This window comes from Phacochoerus africanus, chromosome 1 (genome assembly GCF_016906955.1).
Source record: "Phacochoerus africanus isolate WHEZ1 chromosome 1, ROS_Pafr_v1, whole genome shotgun sequence".
Classification (NCBI taxonomy): Eukaryota; Metazoa; Chordata; class Mammalia; order Artiodactyla; family Suidae; genus Phacochoerus; species Phacochoerus africanus.
In genome coordinates, this window is record NC_062544.1 from 241,840,050 (window position 1) to 241,861,575 (window position 21,526).

Genomic DNA, 21,526 nt, shown 5'->3' on the forward strand with positions numbered 1-21,526 from the left:
TGATTCTGCAAATGCTTAATAGGATTAATCATTCGGTAATCATTGAGGTGACTAAAAGCAAAGTTAACCTAAAACAAGACACAGAGACATTTATCTTAATTAAAGGTGGGAAATGGGGGACTCAAGTTCGTGGTGACAAAGAGCCCCCACTCAACAAACCACATTGCTTTTATTGTGCTTTTTAGGATTATGTTAAGTGAACAAGGGGGTTGCCAGTGCAGGATATAATTCTTTTTATTATTTAAAAAGTTATTTTATTATTTTAAAAGTCACATAGCTGGTAGATGGTTAAGAATTTATTCTTACCCTTAGGCATTTAACAATCCTTAGCATTGAGAAAGATTGGTGTCAGCTATCTATATATAGCATCTAGAGAATCTTCACTGTGCTTCTGCAAATGGCATGTCTATCTAAGGCAACCCAGCATGCCTAGGTTTGCATCTCTTAACTACTGCTCATAAACCACTTGGGGCCAGGAGATTCCTCTTTCTTTTATTTAACAGGACATACTATGCTGTGCAAATGGCATGCCAATCTGCATAGGTCCGGCATGGCTAGACCAATGCAGTATGTCCTCATTCAACTGACCATATCAATAACTTATGCCTTTTGGTCTTTGTTTTTAAGCTTAAGTCTTTTACCAGCACTATGACTGTTTTTCAAGCAGGAATGTGGGGTAAAGTAAAGCAGGACAAGATGGAGTTTTCAGCAGACAAAATAGAAGCAAAGAGGCTTAAAAAGTGTTTTAGAAACATGTCTCCCGACAGGATATTTAAGTAGTTTCCATGTCTTGGCAAATGTGAGTATTGCTGCACTTAACATACAGTTGCATTTATCCTTTTGAATGAAAGTTTGGTCCAGATACACAACCAGGAGTGGGATTGCTGGATTATATGGTAGTTCTATATTTAGTTTTCTGAAGAATCTTCCCCTGGTGGTTGACCAATTTACATTTCCACCAACAGTGAAGGAAAGTTTCTTTTTTCTCCACACAGTCTCCAGCACTTGTTACTTGTTGACTTGTAAATGATGACCATTCTGACTAAAGGTGAGGTGATACCTCATTGTCATTTTGATTTACATTTCTCTGATACTGAGTGATGTTGAGCATTTTTCATATGCCTACTGGCCAATCATATGTCGTCTTTGGAGAAATGTCTCTTTATATTTGAAGAATCAATATTGTCAAAATGACTACAACCCAAAACCATCTACAGAGTCACTGCAGTCCATATCAAATTACCAAGGACATTCTTCATAGACTAGAACAAAATACTTTAAAATTTGTGTGGAAACACAAAAGATCCCAAAGAGCCAAAGCACTGTTGAAAAAGGAAAATGGAACTGGAAGAATCAGGCTTCCTGACTCTCACTTTTTCAAAGGCATAGTCATCCAAACCATATGGTAATAGCACAAAAACAGAAATATAGATCAATGGGACAGGATGGAAAGCCCAGAAATAAACCCAGGCACCCATGGTCAACTAATCTTTGAGAAAGGAGGTGGGAACATACGGTGGAAGACAAATAATCCTTTTAATAAGTGGTGCTGTAAAAACCAGACAGCTACATGTAAAAGGATGAAATTAGAACACTCTCTCACACCACACACACACACACACACACACATACACAAATAAAAAACCTTAAGTATGACATGATATTTTGTCATACTCTGTGCCAGGACCCAGTCTTATTAGAGGAATAATACACGTTAGGAGTTCCTGTTGTTGCTCAGCTGGTTAAGAACATGACTAGTATCCATGAGGATGTGGGTTTGATCCCTGGCCTCACTCAGTGGGTTAAGGACCTGGCATTGCCACAGGCTGCGATGGAGGTCACAGATACACCTCGGATCCGTTGTTGCTGTGGCACTTGATAACACCTCAGCTGCAGCTCCAATTTGATCCCTAGCCTGAGACCTTCCATATGCTTTAGGTGTGGCTCTAAAAAAAGGGAAAAGGAAAAAATAATTCACTTTGGGAGTGGGATCTGTGCAATTTTCATAAAAGAAATTTTAAAATGGAGTGGGCATGCATCAGTCATCCCAAGCCAATAATTTCTCTCGGCTTATTATCAGGCGAGAAAGAGAGATACCCACTTACACATGCTATGCATTTGTGCTTTCAATCATTTTCATATTACACATATTTCAAAAATTCCTATTTAGGAGCTCAAGTCTGTAAGCTACTGTGCTACCTACTACAAAAGACACAAACCTTATACATTGTCATCTAAAGGAGATTATAGACCAAAATAGGACCATATTATCATACGTGGCCAAGTGGGGCCAAGAAGAATAAATAAACTGGTAAATGCTTGAAATCGGTGAGCACTCCTATCTTCTTTGAGAGGATCTGTAAATGTATCTTGGAAGTTGTAACATTGGAGAGAGAGATTGAGAAAATGATACCAGGTCAATGTTAAATGAAGATGGAGCATTTGAGTGGAGAGGATTCTCTGTGGAGGGACCTCTGTGAGCAAAAGCATGAATGGGACAGAGAGATAGGTTTGTCCAGAAGGCTTTCAGTAACTCAGTTTGGGTATAATGTAGATCCACAGGAGAATTGTGGAGGAAGGGCCTTCCAAGTTAAACTAAGTTAAATCAAGTTTTTATTTGAAAGGATTTCAAATAGCGTCAGAGGGAACAAATGCCGAGTGAAGTTTAAATCAATCAATCAATCAATCAATCAAAGGTGTAGTACATATTACATTCCTTTTTTTTTCTTTGTTCTCAGAAGAGTGAACCCATTTCCTTCCTGTTCTGCCATTTATCTTTTTCCCATGCCCATTGCTACTTAGTTCTTTGAGCTAAACTTTTGGCCCTTTTGGCCCTCAGAATTAGTGAAGATGTTGAGAATACCAGCAGCAAACAACATAGGCAGAAAGGGCCTCAGAAGGCATCACAGACAATGAGATGGAACGCTAGGCTTCTAGCTCCTCATAGAAACACAAGAGTTAAGAGCATCCTCTCATGGTTTGGCCTGACCTTCACTGTCTTAAACCCCTTGTCATGTTTTCCTCATTGCTTTCCTATTCTGTTTATTTCTCTGTTGGGTATGAGAGATGAATCTCCCAGAAAGTGGGTTCACCATGAACCAAATATAAGATCTTTGGATGGTTGGCAAAATTTCTACAATTTATGTTTGTTCACTCAACTACAAACATGCCCACTCTGTGGAGCTAAATGAGGTATGACTCTTCAGGCTGTACAGCTATATTACTATCAAGCACCTCAAACTCAAGTACTTTTCAGAGGCACAGCACTACTTTAATGCTTCCCAACTGATTAATAATTGTATTTATCAAGCCATAATGAAAAATATAAAGACAGTTAAAATATTTTCAAGTTAATTTCTGCTGAAGTTAATTTAGTGTGGCATGAACACTTGATGAAATGGCCTCTCTGTTTTGCAAAACATACACAAGTATTTTAAAGAATTTATGAGGCCCTGATATTTGAGGACATTAAAATAACAGGACAATTATGATGAAAGAAAATGTTAAGCACTAATCTACACATAACAATATGTAATCTGTTCAAGTTTGTTTTCCTTTCATGTAAAGGAACACATACTCTTCTTCCATCTAAATTTTCCCTCAAAAACTTTTCTCACTGCATCTATGACTTTCTTGTTTCTCAGGCTGTAGATGATTGGGTTTAAGAAAGGGATTATGACAGTGTAAAATAGAGAGTCAATTGCATCTTGATCATCTGCTTGTGCAGACCCAGGGCGCACATACATGAAGAGAAGAGGCCCATAGTATAAAGAGACAGATAGGAGGTGGGCTCCACAGGTGGAGAAGGCCTTCCTTATACCTTGTACAGACTTCTTTTTTAAGATTGTAAAGAGTATGCATGTATAAGAGACAAGAACAATGAGAATTGTGAACACCTGAATTGAGCCAGAGAAAATAAACATCATCAGAACATTAATAGAAGGATTTGTGCAAGAAATTTTAAATAATGGCATGATGTCACAATAAAAGTGATGTATTGTGTTAGAATTACAGAAGGTTAATCTGAAGAAAAAACCAGTATGAATTAAGGCATGAAGAAGACCACCTACAAATGATGAGACCAGCATTCTCAGGCATAGTCTGTTAGTCATAATCACTGGATAGAGTAACGGGTTGCATATGGCTACATAACGATCATATGCCATTGTTGCCAGCAGAAAACATTCTGTGGATACACTGACTCCAAAGGAAAAAAATTGTACCACGCATTCATGGAGAGATATCATCTTGTCCTTGGTAATGGTGTTGACCAGCATCTTGGGGGTCACTGTGGAGGATAACCAAGTATCCACAAATGCCAAGTTCGCAAGAAATAAATACATGGGGATGTGAAGGTGAGGGTCATTATAAATGAGAGTAATCAGACCAAGGTTCCCCATGATCGTGATGAGATACAGCATCAGGAAAAGCAGAAACAGTGGGATTTGCCAAGCTGGTGGATATGTCAGTCCTGTGAGAACAAACTCTGTCAGTTCTGTTGCATTCTTGGTTCCCATATCCTTAATGAATGGCCTCTGAAATAAAATGAAGGAAATGAAAAAGGCAATTATTAATAATTTAGCAATTAAAATTTGGTGAGGATAATTTAAATAATACCCTACACAAGCCTAAATGTCCTTTATGTTATTTATTCTTACTAAAAACATGAAGGTATTATGGAAATTGTTATATTGAAAACATGCAGTTGTTGTATTTCAAAATATGTGTAGGAATGGACAAATGTAGAAGAGAAGCAAGCCATTCTGAACATGAGCAAATGTATGGGGAAATTTTTTCATGACGTAGAGAAACCCTGTTTAGTTCATGGAAGTAGCATTGAAAGTGGATTTTAGAAGGGCCTGGATTTTTAAGTGAATTGAATTATATGTAAAAGAACTTGAATTTTATTCTTCATGAAATAGGAAAACCCTGAAAACTTCTAAGATGGGAATCGGTACTTGCTTTTTTAAGTAAATAATTGGTCGTAGAATAGAGGCTGCCAGGTGAAGAACTTGGGGTCAAAAATACTAATCAAGAAGATGGGACCATGTTCCATTTATTCCAAAAACCAGATTACACATCATAGTTTTCTGAGTGGGTTTTGGTACAAAATGCAGATTCTGATGTATTGCTATAGAAATAGATTCAGTAGGTCATAAGTGGTATCTAGTAATATGTGTTTTATAAATAATTCCCAGGTAGTTAACATGCATGTGAGCTTCTTAGTCCACGTGTGATAGGACATTAGGAGTTCTGAGGAAGGCAAAGAGATAGATCAAAATAAATCAGAATATAGACCCCTTAGGACTTGGTGACATCTTAGATGTGAAGGGTTGGTTCCTAAAGGTGAAACATTCTCTTGGTGTCTGGGCAGATTATCAAGAAAAATTGGGATTGAGAACTCAGAGGCAGCAACCACTTTTTGCAAAGAATACCTTGTAAACATCAAATTGAGAGAAACTTAGCAATATTATCCTACAAATACTTAATAGAAATAATGGCTTGGAAGTCACTGAAGTGTCTGAAAGCATAGTATGTATGACCTATCCAGTGGACAATGTGCATGAGGTTAAAAATAACATAATGAAAATAAGTGAGAGACAGTGATATTAAATTAAAATGTATGCACATCATTTATTAGATAACTTCCACTACTCTTTTCTGCCACCTTATTCTTGGTGGTAGACATGCACTGTGATTCACTCTAGAACCAAAATTCTGAAAACTGACTTTCTTACTCCTCTTAAACCTCGAGTGAGGGGACCAGATCTAGGGTTAGCCAAGCAAACTCACCTACACTGGATTTGGAATATGAAGAGGGGGGAAAAATTCAAATGTGGACCGGAGATATTTTGGTTACAAGAGATTTTTGGTTGCAAGCAAGAAGTATCATGACACCAAAATGCATGCTCTTCCCACAAAATTAGCCTGATCAGTGTGAGCTGTAGCATTTAAATTTAGCAGTAATAACAGCAACTCATAATGAGCCAGAGCTGGGACATGCTTTTGGCTGTTTAAATAGATTTTTTCTATGTGTTTCAGTACATTTCTCCAATGAATTTCTCTAACTTATTTAGCATTAATTTTTTAGAGACATTTCCCTTCAGTTAATTCTTTGTCTCTTCTACCCAGAAATCTCTTCTACCCAGGATCACATAGAAAGAAGGGAAGGAAGGAAGGAAGAAAGAGAGAGAGAAAGAAAGCGAGAAAGAGAGAAAGAAAGAAAGAAAAGAACAAACGAACCAGAAAAAAGGTACTGAGCAGAATGATCAAAGAAGAGGGAGGGAACTGGAAGCCTCAGTGTTGGGAACTCAAAGAAAGGAAAATAATCTGAAGGACAAAGAGAATGCCATGCTTAAAGGAAAACAAATGCTCTGACAGGTTACACAGTGAACAAATATCACTGAGAGTAGGATTTAGGAGACTTTTAGTGGCTTTACTAAGAGCAGTTTTCAATTTGTATTAGAGATGAGTCAGCGAATAATGAAAAGTGAATGGGAAGCCAGTGGCACAGCAGGGTGGAGAATGAAACAGAGCATCTGAGATGTGGAGAACAGAGGTGAATTTCTTGTCTTGCGGAACAATGTCATGAAAGTTGTTGAAAGAGAGGGGGGCAGGTGTTGATAGGAAAGAGGATAAGCAGTGAAATGGGAAATTGAGGGAGGAAGGGAGAAATCAAGAAGCAGGAAGAGATGAAAGGACATTGATGGATACTTGCAGGAAAGAGAAGGCATTGAAGAGGGAGGGTGGGAGGTACCAGAGAAATGGTTAGATGAAATAAGGAGAAACACTTAGAAGTAGGGCTCAAATATTCATCTTAACTCTGGTTTTCATTGGATCTGGCATTGCTGTGGCTGTGGCATTGGACAGCAGTTATTGCTCTGATTACACCCCTAGCATGGGAACCTCCATATGCCACAGATGTGGCCCTAAAAGACAAAAAAAGACAAAAAGAAAAAAAGGTTGTCAGCACTGGGAATCCTTTCTTTTTCTTTTATTCAAAATTCTCAATTTATTTTCCCATGGAATTTATATATGAAATGGAGACATTCATTTTAATTTTACTTAATAAATTTGTATTGTTATTAAATATACTACCACTGCCTCCTTTCTTTGCTATTCTGTGATGAGAGCTGACTCTCCCTAGAAATCCTACTGAATTTACTGGACAGATTTTGCCTTTCCAGCAGTTTGACAGCAGAAAATAATTGAGCCAAAGACTGCAACTGAATACAAGCAGTTTAAGTAAACAATATCAATAATTGCACTGTTAAATTTAAATTTATTTGAAATGGGCTTTCTTTCATGCACTCCCAAAACTAAACAGTCAAATTTTTCAATTCAATGTGTGAGTACTTACTAAGTCATAATGGTGCAAAGAGCACTGGAGAAACATTTTCTGATATTTTCCATATAGGTACTTTTTTCAATGACCTTATGGTTGGAAGTGGGTGAAAGGAGAGAGAGGGGTACTATTTAAGTAAACTAATTTAAAATTTTATCATAGAATGTGAGTAAATCAATGGAATAAGAATTTCAAAGATTTCTAATGTAGGAAATATAATGCCCTATTTCTGTAAAATTTTTAATGTGTTTGACATTCTAATACACCAAAATGTATCCTATGGAATCATTTTAATTATTCTAATGAGGTCATTGTATATCATTAGAGAGTAGGGTATAGTCTTAGAGCTATTTTTCTTATCCAGATTTCATTCACAATAATAAAATATACACATTATTCAATATTTTCCATTTTCAACTGGCTATTTTGATATTATATAAAACAAATCAAATTTGTTATACATTTACTAGTATTTTACTATTACAATAATGAATATTATAGAATAATTCTCTCTTACCAATGTTTGTTAAGAAATTGTTGAGATCCTTTCAGTGTTCTGTGTACTGAAGTAGAAAACAGTATAATGGCACAGCAATGACAATAACACAAGCTACAGTATTTTGCACACTGATTTGTCTTAGAAGCTTTATTTTCCATGCTCAGGAAAATGTTGTTTATATGAACTTGTTTTGAATACAAAGTCATCCAGTTGTACAACTGTTTGTTTTTGCCAGGAGAATGGAGAAGAACTGAAATTCCCCTGATAATGCCTATGGATTCCCTTTAGGACAAATCTAAGCTTTTCTACTGGGCATTATGCACCTGGACATATAAGAGGAATTCAGGTTATTCCATAAGGCATCAGACTCTGAAATTACAAACATCAAGTCATTGTTGACAGGGCCAGTTTTAACAAGTGAAATTCCAGTCTTTCCACCACAGATGATATTTCTGACAGGTTGATGCAAACTCCAAATTTATCTATGAATTGTGATGCTCTGAGTGCTTTGTTCAGGATGGTCTGCCTTAGCTATTCATGCTTGATTTTCATGACATCAAAGTTCTAAATTCTCCTCAGGAGCCAGCCCCAAGAAGGTTGTCCTCCTCATGGAAACTGTAGCTCACATCCAGATTTATACTTAACTCCCCACTTTACACTGAAAATTGTTGAGGAATCTTATTATGTATCAATTAAGGGAAGCTACAAAGGAAAAAAAAAAAGGAAAGAACACAATAGGAGGTAGCCTAGATGAATGCTCCTCAGACTTCAGTTCCTGTGAATCTCCTGGTGATTTTCTTAAAATTTGCATTCTGTTTCACTAGGTCAGGGTGGGGCCTGAAGCTCTTCATTTCCAACAAGATGATGCCTCTGGACATTTGCCATCCTCTGGGTCTTCCTTCATTTGCAAGCCAGCTTAGTAAGAGCTAAATTATTTCAGAAAAACAACAAGAAATGGAAAATGCAGCTGGTGTGCAAAGAGAGAGGCAAAGTGGAGACAGAACAGACAAGGAAGGCCAGCATGGGTGGGATCTCAGAAGAGCTAGAGGCTAAATCAGAGACTTTGTTCTTTTTCCCAATGTAAAGGGAAACTACTGAGGGATTTTAAACCTAGTGGCCACAGGTTCCTATTTGACTTTAATTATCAGCAGAGACTTTGCCATTGAACTTTCATTAAGAAATACAATGACATTATTTGTGTCAAAATAGTATAATACAAAAATGGTAATATTTTGTTTTGATTCTGAAAATGGGAAAATATTTAATCTGTACTTGGAACTATATTGCCCGATGGGGGAAAGCAAAGGACATCAACCTTAGTAAACTCATTAATTCATTATCCTGTGTTCTTAGAAGTGTGCTAGTGAAAACTAAAAAATGTAAGAAAAAAACTCTGTTGATCAAAAACAAGTTACTGAAACCTCAGCAGATGGGTGGCATAAATAATGGAATGTCTATCAGTAGCTTCAAAATAACCCATACCTGACGTAAATTTACTATCCCTGTCAGTTTTGTGTCATTATCTTTTAACTCATTTTCCTGCCTTTGGATTAATACAAAGGTCTTCACTGCAGTTTTCAGTAGGACTAGTCTTTTCAATTATAGTTATTTTAATAGGTGGGTCGTGTTGTCACATTATGCTCTTCCTTTGCCTTTCCCTGGTATTATTACATTGAGCATAGTTTTAAGTTATTTAACATATATGATATATCTTATTTTGTGAAATCTGTTCAAAGGTTTTGCCCATTTTTAATCAAGTTGTATAGTTTCTTGTTATAGTCTTTTGAGAATTTTCTATATATCCCGGATACAAGGCTTTTATAAAAATTTATAAGTTGCAAAATATATGAGTTTTCTCTAGGATCTCGATTTATTTCCCTGGTGTAAATATCACACTGGTTCACCATGCTGATTGGACCTAGTGAGCAAGAAATAGCAACTCCTGTAGACTTATTGGTAGACATTTGCAGCAAGAAGGTGAAACATGCATCTATCAAAAATCCAGGGTCATTTAACTCAGTGACATTTCTAGGGGTTCACTAGTTTGGGTCATGGGGAGATATACCTTCTATGGGGAAGGATAAGGTTTTGCATCTGCCACATCTTACAACCACAAAGAGGCACAATACCTAGTGACCATCTGTGGATTATTGGGCAACACCATCTGCCTCTGGGCGTGCTATTCCAACGCATTTACCAAGTATCCAGAAAAGCTGCTAGGTTTAAGTGGGGCTCAAAATAGAAGAAGGATTTGCCAAAGATATGGGCTGCAGTGCAAGCAGTTCTGCCACTTGAGCCACATGACCCAGCACAGAGTGGTAGTAGCAGCTAGCGATGCTGCTTAGAGCCTTGGGGATGTCTGTAGGTTAAAATCTATACAGACTTATGTTTGGAGCAAAGCCCTGCCATCCACTGCCAGTAACTATTCCCTGTGTGAGAAACAACTATTGGTCTGCTATTGGGCCTTATTAAGGACTGAATGCTTAACCATGGGCCACGAGTTTTCTATGGGATCAGAGCTGCATTTCATGAACTTGGTGTTACATGGCCCACCAAGCTATAAAATGGGCAGGACTGGGTTTTCCTTTATCAAGTGGAAGTGGTACATTCACTCTGGTCTGAGCAAGCCCCGAGGGCACCAGTAAATTTCTCTATCCCAGGTTGCACTATGGCCTCATGATGGTGTGGACAGTGTTCTCTGTAATAAATAGAGAAATATATTACCTGGACCTGATTTTCCAATGAATCTGTACCACATGCCAACACCTTTTGAGAGTGGACAGCTGAAGCACTATCAACATTCTCTGTGACATCCATGTAGGACTGTCATGATGGAATATCCTCATACTGGGCAAAACTTTGAGTGTTCTACCTAGAAGGAGAAGATTTATGATGATATAATGATCATGGGCTTTAGCCAGTGGTTTAGCTGGAGGGTAAGGGACTTTGAAGAATGATATTGGAAAATTATGCCAAGGAAACCTGTGAAAGAAATTTATGGATAGATCCTTCCAAATGCATAAACCCTTGATATTTTTGTCCCACATGAATGTTCACTAAAGGGTGACTTCAGCAAAGAAAGACCTTAAAAATCAAATGGCTAGGATAACTCAGTCTCTGGACAACAATTAACATCATTCTTCAGGAACCCCTTCCTCCTTAAATGGGCCTGTTAAGAAATGGGCCATGGTAGCAGAAATGGAAGTTATGCTTTGGCTCAGCAACATGGACTTCCATTCAGCATGGCCAGCTTTGCAAGACCATTTCTGAGTGCCCCATCTGCCAGCACAGAAAGCAATACTAAGTCTCTTATAATGCACTAGTCTTGGGGTGATTATCCTGCTATCTTGTGACAGATTGATTACTTTGGACAATTTTCCATCCTGAAAGGATCAGTGTTTTGTTCTCATGAGAATAGACACTCTAGATACAGATTTTCCTTCCTTCCTTGTCATCAGTGCTTCTGCCAAAACACCTATCTGTGGACCTAGAGAATTTTCATCCACTGTCATGATATTTCATACAGCATTGCTTCTGATCAAGGAATTCACTTCATAGCAAATGAAGTGTGGTAATGATTCTATTTTTATGAAATTAGCTTATTTACTGTGTTCCCTAGAAATCCTGCAGCAGCTAGTTCAAGAGAATGATTGAATGGACATTTAGAACTTAGTTATAGCACTTCTTGGATGACAATACCATGAAAACTCAAGGTTCTTCAGAAAACTGTAATATTTTAAATCAGCATTCAATACATAGTATTGGAATCAAGGGTAGAAACAGAAGTGGTGCCTCACCCTCTGAGCTTTCTTTGCTGTTCCACTGATCTATGTGTCTGTTTTCATGCCAGTACCATACGGTTTTGATTAGTGTAGCTTTGTCATATTGTCTGAAATGAGGGCATATGTTACCACAGCTTTGTTCTTTCTTAAGATTTTTTAGCTATTTCAGCTCTTTTGTATTTCCATACAAATTTTTAAATTATTTGTTCTGATTCTGTGACAATTGTCATTGGTATTTCATCAGAATTGTCTTGATTATAGAAATTGCTTTGGATATCATGATTAGTTTAACAATATTCATTCTCAGTCTGAGAGTAGACCGGGCCTTGCCCTGGAGTTCCCTAGGGCTGGTGCCTGTTCACTGGTGAATGGAGCTGGGGCCTGGGCTCTCTGACTGCAGAGGTCTGGGGCTCTCCATATTTAGTGCCTGTGTGCTGGTGTGTGGGTCCAGGTTCTGAGCCCCCTGGTGAACATTCCTGTGTGATATTTTGTATGGAACTTTTAAGAATGGAATCTTTATAGCCCAGTCTGGATCATCCAAAAGTGATCCTGGTGGCCTTCAGAGTCAAGCATTCTGGGAACTCATTTTCCTGATGTAAAATGCCCAGGGTGGGGAGCCTAGTGTGGGACTCACCCTTCACTCTTTGGAGAGAACCTCTGCAGTTGTAATTATTCTCCCAGTTGTGGATCACTCACTGAGGAGCATGTGTCTTGACTATACAGCTGCTCGTTCCCCCTTCTGTCTTGTGGGGATTCCTTCTTTTTATCTTTAGTTGTAGAAGATCTATCCTGGTTGATTCTGGTCTTTCTCATTAATGGTTGTTCCCTAAAGAGTTTTAATGTTTGTGTGTCCATGAGAGAGCATGAGCTCACAGTCTTCCTGCTTTGCCACCTTGGCCTATGTGTGCTATTGTCTTCACTTAAAGTTTATTTACAGTTTAAGGAATTGTGTATGGGCACCAAGTCGGCAACAGGGAGACTGGAAATACTTTATGTGTCAAGTTGATATGGCCTAGGGATGCCTATATATCTGGTTAGACATTATTTTTATTTGTGTCTTTGAGGATAATTCTATTAAAGTTTAGTAAAGTTGATGGCCAGCCCTTTGTTGGCCTTCATCTACCCTATTGTGGGCCTGAGTGGAACAAAAAGGTAGAGGAAGACTGATTAATTAGAATTATGAATCTTATTTTGCCCTCAGTGCTCTTCATTCTCAGGTTTTCAGACATGAACAGTAATCTATACCATTAGCCCTCCTATTCTCTAGCTTTATAACTACCATCAGCTTCCCTGAGTTTCTGTCTTGCTGATACCAGATGATGGGACTTCTTAGCATCAGTAAATATGTAACACAGTATCTTATAACAAATGTGTATATATATAGATAGATAGATAGATATAATAGAGATATAAATTGATCTAGATTAATCTATATATTGTGGGGGTCTGTTATTTTTATTACTCTGGACAATCCTGACTAATACCAAGACTCACTGTAGATTTAGTGAATGTTTTTATATTAAAAAACAGAGAGAAATATAATGGACTTGCTAGCCATTATCCTTAAATAAGGCTGATTTAGAACCTTCTCAAACAAGATATCATCATATTGTCATAACATAAGGAATAACTCACAAATGAAATTTCTTTAAGAATGAAGGTCCAAGTTCCAGCCATGTTGCTGCAAATGGCATTATTTGGTTCTTTTTTATGGCTGAGTAGTATTCTATTGTGTATATATATCACATCTTTCTAATCCAATCGTCTGTCAATGGACATTTGGGTTGTTTCCGTGTTTTGACTATACTGAGTGAGTGGAGTAAGTCAGACAGAGAAAGAAAAATACCATATGATGTCATTTATATCTGGAGTCTAAGATACTACACAAATGAACTTTTCCACAACAAAGAAAGTCATGGTCTTGGAGCACAGGCTTGTTGTTGCCAGGGAGGAGGGGGAGGGATTGGGATGCACTGGGAGTCTCGGGTTAATAGATGCAAGCCATTGCCTTTGGAATGGATGGGCAATGAGATCCTACTGTATAGCACTGGGAACTATGTCTAATTACTTCTGATGTGTATATACATGTATATGTAACCGGGTCAACATGCTGTATAGTAGAAAATGGACAGAACACGTAAACCATTATTTTATCTTATAATGAAAAGATAAAAATAAAAATAAAGAAAAAGAAAAGAATAAAGGTCCAGAGGTTTATATAGCCTGACAACTAATTTTTCTGGTTAACAGATATATCTCCCATTAGCTTTATCAACATGATACAATGGGATTTGGATTGGCTATCAATAGTGTCAGTCAGGTTCCCCAAGAAAAGTTTATAAAAAGGTCCACCTACTTCATTCTTTGGAAAATATGCCCCATTAAAATCTGTATGCAGGGGGTTCCCATTCTAGCTCAGTGGTTAACAAACCCAACTTGCATCCATAAGGATGCAGGTTCAATCCCTGGCCTTTCTCAGTGGGTTAAGGATCCAGCATTGCCATGATCTGTGGTGTAGATCATAGGTGGGGATAAGAACTGCATTGCTCTATCTGTGGTACAGGCCTGCAGCTACAGCTCCTATTCGACCCCTAGCCTGGGAACCTCCATGTGCATGGGTGTGGCCCTAAAAAAAAAAAAAAAAAAAAAAAAAGACAAAAAAAATCGTTAGCCAGCTGCCTAAAATTGGAAGGAAAGTATAAAACCTAGAGTGGAAATCTTTAGGATATTTACACAGTGCTTTTTTAAGTAGGGAATAGAAACCCCATTTTGACTTGTCTCTAACATTTTGATTTTAAAATATTTACTTCACTGAATATTAAAAAGAGTAGTTATTTCATACAGTCCCAAAACAAGAACAATAACATTTAGACAGAAATTCTCATGACAGAGCCTGCTAGTGTTTGTTTCCACAAGCTGCCCAGGTGATTCCAAGGCACACTAAACTTTAAGAACCACTCTATCAGAAAAAAACAACAACAAAAAAGGAAGCCTGGACTACAGGGGGATTCATATATGCTTAATATATAGCCTATACCCTGTAAATTATGCTACAGCTAGTTCACAATTCTGAATGAGAAATACTGTTATAATCTGATGGTGTTTGTTTCTACCTAATTTTAAGTATATTGGCTCATTAAAGACAGCCTAGCATAATGTTGTCAGGAATTCTCAACTGCCCAAGGTATTATAAAATGATGAGAAAAAATGTTTCTACATATACATAGAGAGGAACTATGAACTCTTTTAACTCTCCAGGTTATGAAAAATCTGTATATTTTGATTATAAAGAGTATTTCTATTATATTATTAGTATTTACAGAGGGTGGTTTTGTTAAATATTATCAGTGTTCCAGGCAGTGTATGAACTTAGCATTGTAATGCTATATTTTTCATTTAAAGACCATTAAGTAATACATATATCACATTCATTTCTTTTTATGGAAATATGCAAAATATGCAACATGCTGTATAGTAGAAAATTGACAGAACACTGTAAACAAAATACGGTATTCATATAGGTTTATATTTTAAATCTTTCCAAACATGCCACTGAAATGACATATATGATACACAAAATGAAAATATACATATATATATAAAACCAAAGTGTAAACAGGAACATATCAGTGAAGAGATTTTGGTAAATTTTTGGAAGGCATAAATTAGTTGGGATTTTTATGAAAAACATGTAAAAGCAGTAGAATCTCTACATTAAACAGACAAGTTCAAAAGAAAGCTGCATAGGAGACTGGATTTCTGAGACCCCCAATTTAATATCCACCTAACCATTTCTTTAGTATCCACCTAACTTAAAAAAAAAGAACTTGGCAGATAAGCACACCATGCTCATATACTAAACTTGCTGTCACCCTTTTCATTCAAACACAAGGCCAATTAGTGAAGCATTTCTATAAATTTCAAAGAAATACACACCAGTTGCTTATATTAGCAATGTAGTTTTTGGGTCATGACAATGCAGAAACAAATGATTAGACAATTTACAGGATAAAAGGCAGAACCATGGGAATGTTATACAGCAACAGAAATGGGCAAGCTAAGAACAAATTCAATATCATGGATTCTCTACTAAAGAATAACAAAAGCTTTTGTACTGGATGTACCTATTTCTTTCTGTGGTTTGGGAATATCCCTCAGGTTGCAAAAAGAAATCAGATGACCTAATCGGTATTGTGACCTGCACCTCCAGAAATATGTAATAATGCTATTTTCTGTAAATACTTATATAGTTTGTTTCTTTAATTCAGACATCTAACTAATGGTCTTTGAATATGTCCATGAGTTAATCTTCATGATAAGAACAAGATTAATTCACTTTAGGTATATGATCCTTGTGATGGTCTTGAAAGAAACTTAAGAAGGTGATCTGGCATATAGTAGCCATCACAGGACCAGTAATCCCCCTGGGCTTCATACACGATTGAAAACAAGTGAACAAGTGACAGAGTCCTTCTTCATTTGCTATATTTGTGTTATCAGATTCATTTCATTTTTATATTTCATAAATACTTGCATAGAACCTCATGAATGTAAGCAACTGTGCTATGAGCTACAAAAGACTGAAAGAATATTATGTCTTCTAAATTGCAGTGTAAATTTTCAGGCCAAAAATGAATATTATGCAAACTTATTTTTGGCCTAAAATAACAAATAAACTACTCAAAGGTACAAACGAGGAAGCATTCCTATTCTATTTGAGGTAATATGGAAATGCATTCTGGAAGCTGTGACATTTAGGTAGACCTTGAAGAAAGGAACATTACAATCTCAGATGAAGACAGATCCATCTAAGGGGAGCACCTGTATGCAGACACCTGAATGAACAAAAACATGTACATGAGAGGAAGGTGTTTCAGAATGGCTTTATTAATTCATTTTGGATACAACATAGAGTCTATTAGGACAGTTTTAGAAGAATATACTTCAGAGTTAAATCAAGACTGGGGGGAAGGACTTCAAATAATGTCAACATAAGCAAATATAGGGCAGTACATCTACATATAGACGGAGCTATATCTATATACATGGTTATATATCTTGTAATCTATAAATATGTGAGCAAATTACATATATGAAATTCTGAATATGTATACCATATATACACATATTATATGGTAGAAATTATAATCCACTAAGCATGATTGAAGATGCTTATTATTTACTCAGAATTCTGTTCATAAAATAACTTGCAATGTTTGAGAAGAGAATAGAAACAGGATATAGGAGAAGTAAGAAGATAATTGTAAATTACAGATGTGAGTAGTTTTAGGATGAGTGTGTTATCAGTAGTATATAAAACAGTGATAAGGTTGAAAAAGTCAGAGATGAGCCTAAAGATGAATCACTTATTCATAGAGTATATGGTAGACAAAAGGTGATATTTAAGTTTTTGGGAGCACAAAACACTCAAACTCTTGCTCATTTTCATGTCTTTCTCGGGTACCCACTGACTGTTCTGATATCATGTGGTCTTAACATTACCTGAAGACTTTTGCTCTCAACAGCATAGTCCAGTAAACTTTACATATTCCTTCTTTTTTTCTTCTTTTAAAATCAGTTTCATGATTTTAAAATAGTTAGATAATAGAAACCATTTCCTCCCTAATCTGTCACTTTTTCCTCCCAGGTCCATCCTAATTAAATCCACCATCTCATCTCTTAGCTTTCTGAATCAGTGAGAGAGAAGTTTCCGTCTCACTGTCTTAGTGATTTCAGGGAGACAGCAAGGAGTGATGGCGTGAAATGGAATCTTAATTATCTGCTCAGAAGTTGAACCTGTGCAGCCTGGGTGAGAAAAGGGAATACCAGCCACCAGAGTAGCTAGAGGCTAAAAGCAGAATTGTCCTGATTCTTGCCTCCTATAGAAAGCAAGAATGTTTCAAGGTGGCAAAGGCTCCTAATAGAAGGTACCAATTCTATTCTTAAAATCCCATTACAACATGTGGGAGAGCACACAAAGAAGTAGTCTATTTTTCTAAGGCAGAAGCAAAGCAGTAATACACACCCAAAGGAAAAGTGTGGTTGTGGGTATTCCCTTGAAAGAGAATCATGCCAGAGAGGTGATTTAATTCACTCAGGCAGGACAGTTCTTCCAGGTCTTTCTTTTCCTTTGGCTAATTATCTTGTTTTATTTCTCATAGCTGACCAGACGCAGGGCCCTCCACAATATGCATGAACTTTTTTGGGACGAGATTGATTCCAGAGTGAAGGATTATGGGATGGTGTCAGGACTTATTATGATCTGATATCCCCTCCCTTTTTGACCCTAGGAATCTTTCTGCACATGTCTCAGTGTCCTTAACCCCAAGGATAGGAAGTATGTGATCTTTTGCCCAAGCAGGACTTAACCTTCTCTCTGCCCCTGACATTACCATTGTTTAAAGTATCCATCGAAGACAAATTCTGGTTATTTATCTTGGTCCTGTTGTTATTTCTATCTCGAAGTATAATTAGGTGGCTGGTCATAAATGTCTATACCAGAGACCACCTATCTCCTGCCTCAAGAAGTATAAACAAGAGGCAAGTTGTAAATGTCTATTCAGAAGCCCATATATCTCCTGCCTCATTGGGACAGACTTCTGTTCTCTCAAATAAAATCCTGGCTCCACTGTGGTATATAGTATGAGTAATAGGTAGTATGCTTCTCCAGGTTGCACGGTTCTACTACTCTCAAATACATCATATGTATATTTATTTTCAAGGTAATTTTACTAGCATGGGCTTAGTGCATATATCAAGTCACATTGATAACATATGCATAAAATATTTTAACAATTATTTATTCTCTTCACTTATTGTAGTATGAGATGTGTACTTGGTTAAAAATTATTCTGTGTTTTCTAAGTTTTTAATAGCATATGCATGTACTGTAAGATGTTTACTAATACTTCCACCTTAAGGCATTAAAACTATAAGGCAATAGTAAATGGAAAAAACTTTGAACACTAATCAACACATAGCAACATCTAATCTCCACAGGTTATGTGACTGATTAAATGAAGTAAGACTGGTATTAGTATGAGTTCTAAGCATTTCTCTTCAACATTTTTGTCAATGAATCTATAACTTTCTTATTTCTCAAGCTATAGATAACTGGATTTAATACAGGAATTATGATGCTGTAAAATATAGAGTCCACCATATCTTGAGCATCTGCTTGTAAAGATGCTGGGCACACATACATGAAGAGAAGAGGCCCATAGTATAAAGAGACAGATAGGAGGTGGGCTCCACAGGTGGAGAAGGCCTTCTTTATGCCTTGCATGGACTTCTTTTTTAATATTGTAAAGAGGACAAGTGTGTAAGAGACAAGAACAACTAAAATGGTAAACACCTGTATTGACCCAGAGAAAATAAATACCATCAAAAAATTAATGGATGGATCAGTACACGAAATCTTAAACAATGGTATGAGGTCACAGTAAAATTGATGTACTATGATGGAATTACAGAAGGTTAATCTGAATAAAAAAGCATTATGAATTATGGCATGGAAAAGGCCACCTAAAAATGACCAAATTAACATCCAAATGCATAGTCTATTGTTCATAATTACTGGATACAGTAATGGTTTGCATATGGCCACATAGTGATCATATGCCATTGTTGCCAGCAAAAAACATTCTGTGGTTCTACAGACTGCAAAGGAAAAAAAATTGTACCTGGCATTCAGTGAAAGAGATCATTTTGTTCTTGGTGAAGAAGTTGACCAGCATGTTGGGGGTCACTGTGGATGATAACCAAGCATCAACAAAGGCCAAGTCCCCAAGGAATAAGTACATGGGGATGTGAAGGTGAGGGTCATTGCAGATGAGAGCAATCAGACCAAGGTTTCCCATGATGGTGATGAGGTATATCATCAAGAACAGCAGGAACAGGGGGATTTGCCACTCCGGTTGATATGTAAGTCCTGTGAGAATAAATTCTGTCAGCAATGTTGTATTTCCCTTTTCCATCTCCTCACTAGGTGTTGCCTGAAATAAATGGGGTAAATCAAAGGAAAAGTCACTAAGAAATTATAATATAAACATATTGGAGAACAGAGTCAAAGTGCATATCATAATTCCCTCTTAAGTTTGTTTATTATATACATAATATGGAATGTATTTGGGGGGGGTGGACTTAAATGATTGTTGAAATCCAAAAACCGTGAAAGAGTCAACAGATTTAAAAATGAAAGACATTCTAAATATCTTCCAAATTTATGGGAATATTATGGAGTGTTATAGGGAATTCTGTGTCTGGGAAAGGACTATCTGATCAAAGAAAAGTAAGTTCGAAAGGCTTGGGTAATACGATGAATTGAAGGGCATGCAAAGGATCTTGAACAATAATAAATCAGAATGTAAGTATGCACTGAAAATGAGAGATAGGAATGGCACTGTAAGGATTTAAAAAAAATACATTATGGTAGTATAGAAACTAGGCTGCAGGGTATGGAAATTATAGTCAGGAATACTGGTCAGGGATCTGTTACTCTTGTATACTGGTTTCTAAACCAGTTTACACATCAGAATTGTCTAAGCAAATTTTTGTGCAAAATATAGATTGTGAGGTTTTACTGTCAAGATTGGTTTAGTGTGTAAAGAATTAAATCTAATAATTTACATTTTTAATTGTTCCTGAAGAAATTCAAAATCCTGTGAAGTACCTAGTGTATAGGGGAAATGATATTGACAGCGATGAGAATGATGAGGAGATAGATGCAAAGGAATTAAGAATGTACAGTCACTCCATTGGTGACATGTTGGATGTGAAAGAGGCAGTCAGTGGAGTTCCCATCGTGGTGCAGTAGAAATGAATCCGACTAGGAACCATGAGGTTGCAGGTTCAATCCCTGGCCTCGCTCAATGGATTAAGGATCCTGTGTTGGTGTAGGTCACAGAAGATGCTCTGATCTGGCATTGCCATGGCTGTGGTGTAAGCTGGAAGCTATAGCTCTGAATAGACCCCTAACCTGGGAAACTCCATATGTCGTGGGTGCATCACTAAAAAGAAAAAAGACCAAAAAAAAAGGTGGTAGTAAGTGAAGGATAGATGAGGCATTTGGTGACCAGATAGGTTTTCATCAAAAATTGATTGAGAACTCAGAGGCAGTGGACAGTTTGTGGAGATTATGCCCTCTGAACATCTAGGGGATACATGATTTGTGGTATGAGTCTAGTAGAGCTTAATAGAAATAGTGACTTGGGAGTGATTGAGAGTGTCTTAAGCCATACTTAATTGTAACCTATCAATTGAAGAGTGTGCATGAAGTAAAAAGAATAATGAGGAACAAAACCTAAGAAAGCATATTAAAGTGGCCATAGAGGATGTATGTCTTTTCAAGACTGCCAAATCTGACCATCTTTTCTAACCCATACTCTGCTGGCAGTTTACCACCTACTCTAGGAGGCAAAAAAAGCCAGAAACTGACTTCCCCATTGCCCTTGCACGTAGAGTTAGAGAATTTGATGTAGGTTTGACAAATCAAACCCACCCATGCTGGATTTCGAATTTGGAGAGACCGTGACAAAAAAGAGAATTTTGTTTGCTAAAGTAGCCAAAGCAGCAACAGGACAAATACAGCAAATGCATCCTTCATCCACACCAGTGGCACTCAGCATGAGCCATGGTGTCCAATACAGCAGCAGAGACCTCATGGGGCAAAGGCTGTGACATGATTTCTGCTATTGACTGACTGCCATGTTTGTTTTTATTGCTGCCCATTTTTGTCTAGCTGATTCCTCTAATCTCACTGCCATTTCCATGTTAGAGAAAATTTCATTCAAAAAAGCATTTCATATTGCATCCAGTATCCCTGGATGGCAGTGACAAAGACAAGGTAAGACCATAAGATCATAATGATCAGAAAAGCAGGGGTAACTGAAGAGCAGAGTG

The 21,526-nt window shown here is 37.1% G+C and overlaps 2 protein-coding genes across 2 annotated transcripts; both read right to left on the reverse strand.

Annotated features, from left to right (window-relative positions):
* Window positions 1–3,557: 3,557 nt before the first annotated feature.
* Window positions 3,558–4,538, reverse strand: LOC125111240 (olfactory receptor 5H8-like). Its single transcript, XM_047753132.1, has one exon. It carries the CDS (start codon window positions 4,515–4,517, stop codon window positions 3,558–3,560), a length of 960 nt encoding a protein of 319 aa, XP_047609088.1. The 5' UTR covers window positions 4,518–4,538.
* Window positions 4,539–18,671: 14,133 nt separating this feature from the next.
* LOC125113395 (olfactory receptor 5H2-like) lies at window positions 18,672–19,623 on the reverse strand. The gene is given in 2 exon segments (XM_047756066.1): window positions 18,672–19,301; window positions 19,303–19,623. Coding segments are annotated over 2 exon segments (930 nt in total). The 5' UTR covers window positions 19,603–19,623.
* Window positions 19,624–21,526: the final 1,903 nt, after the last annotated feature.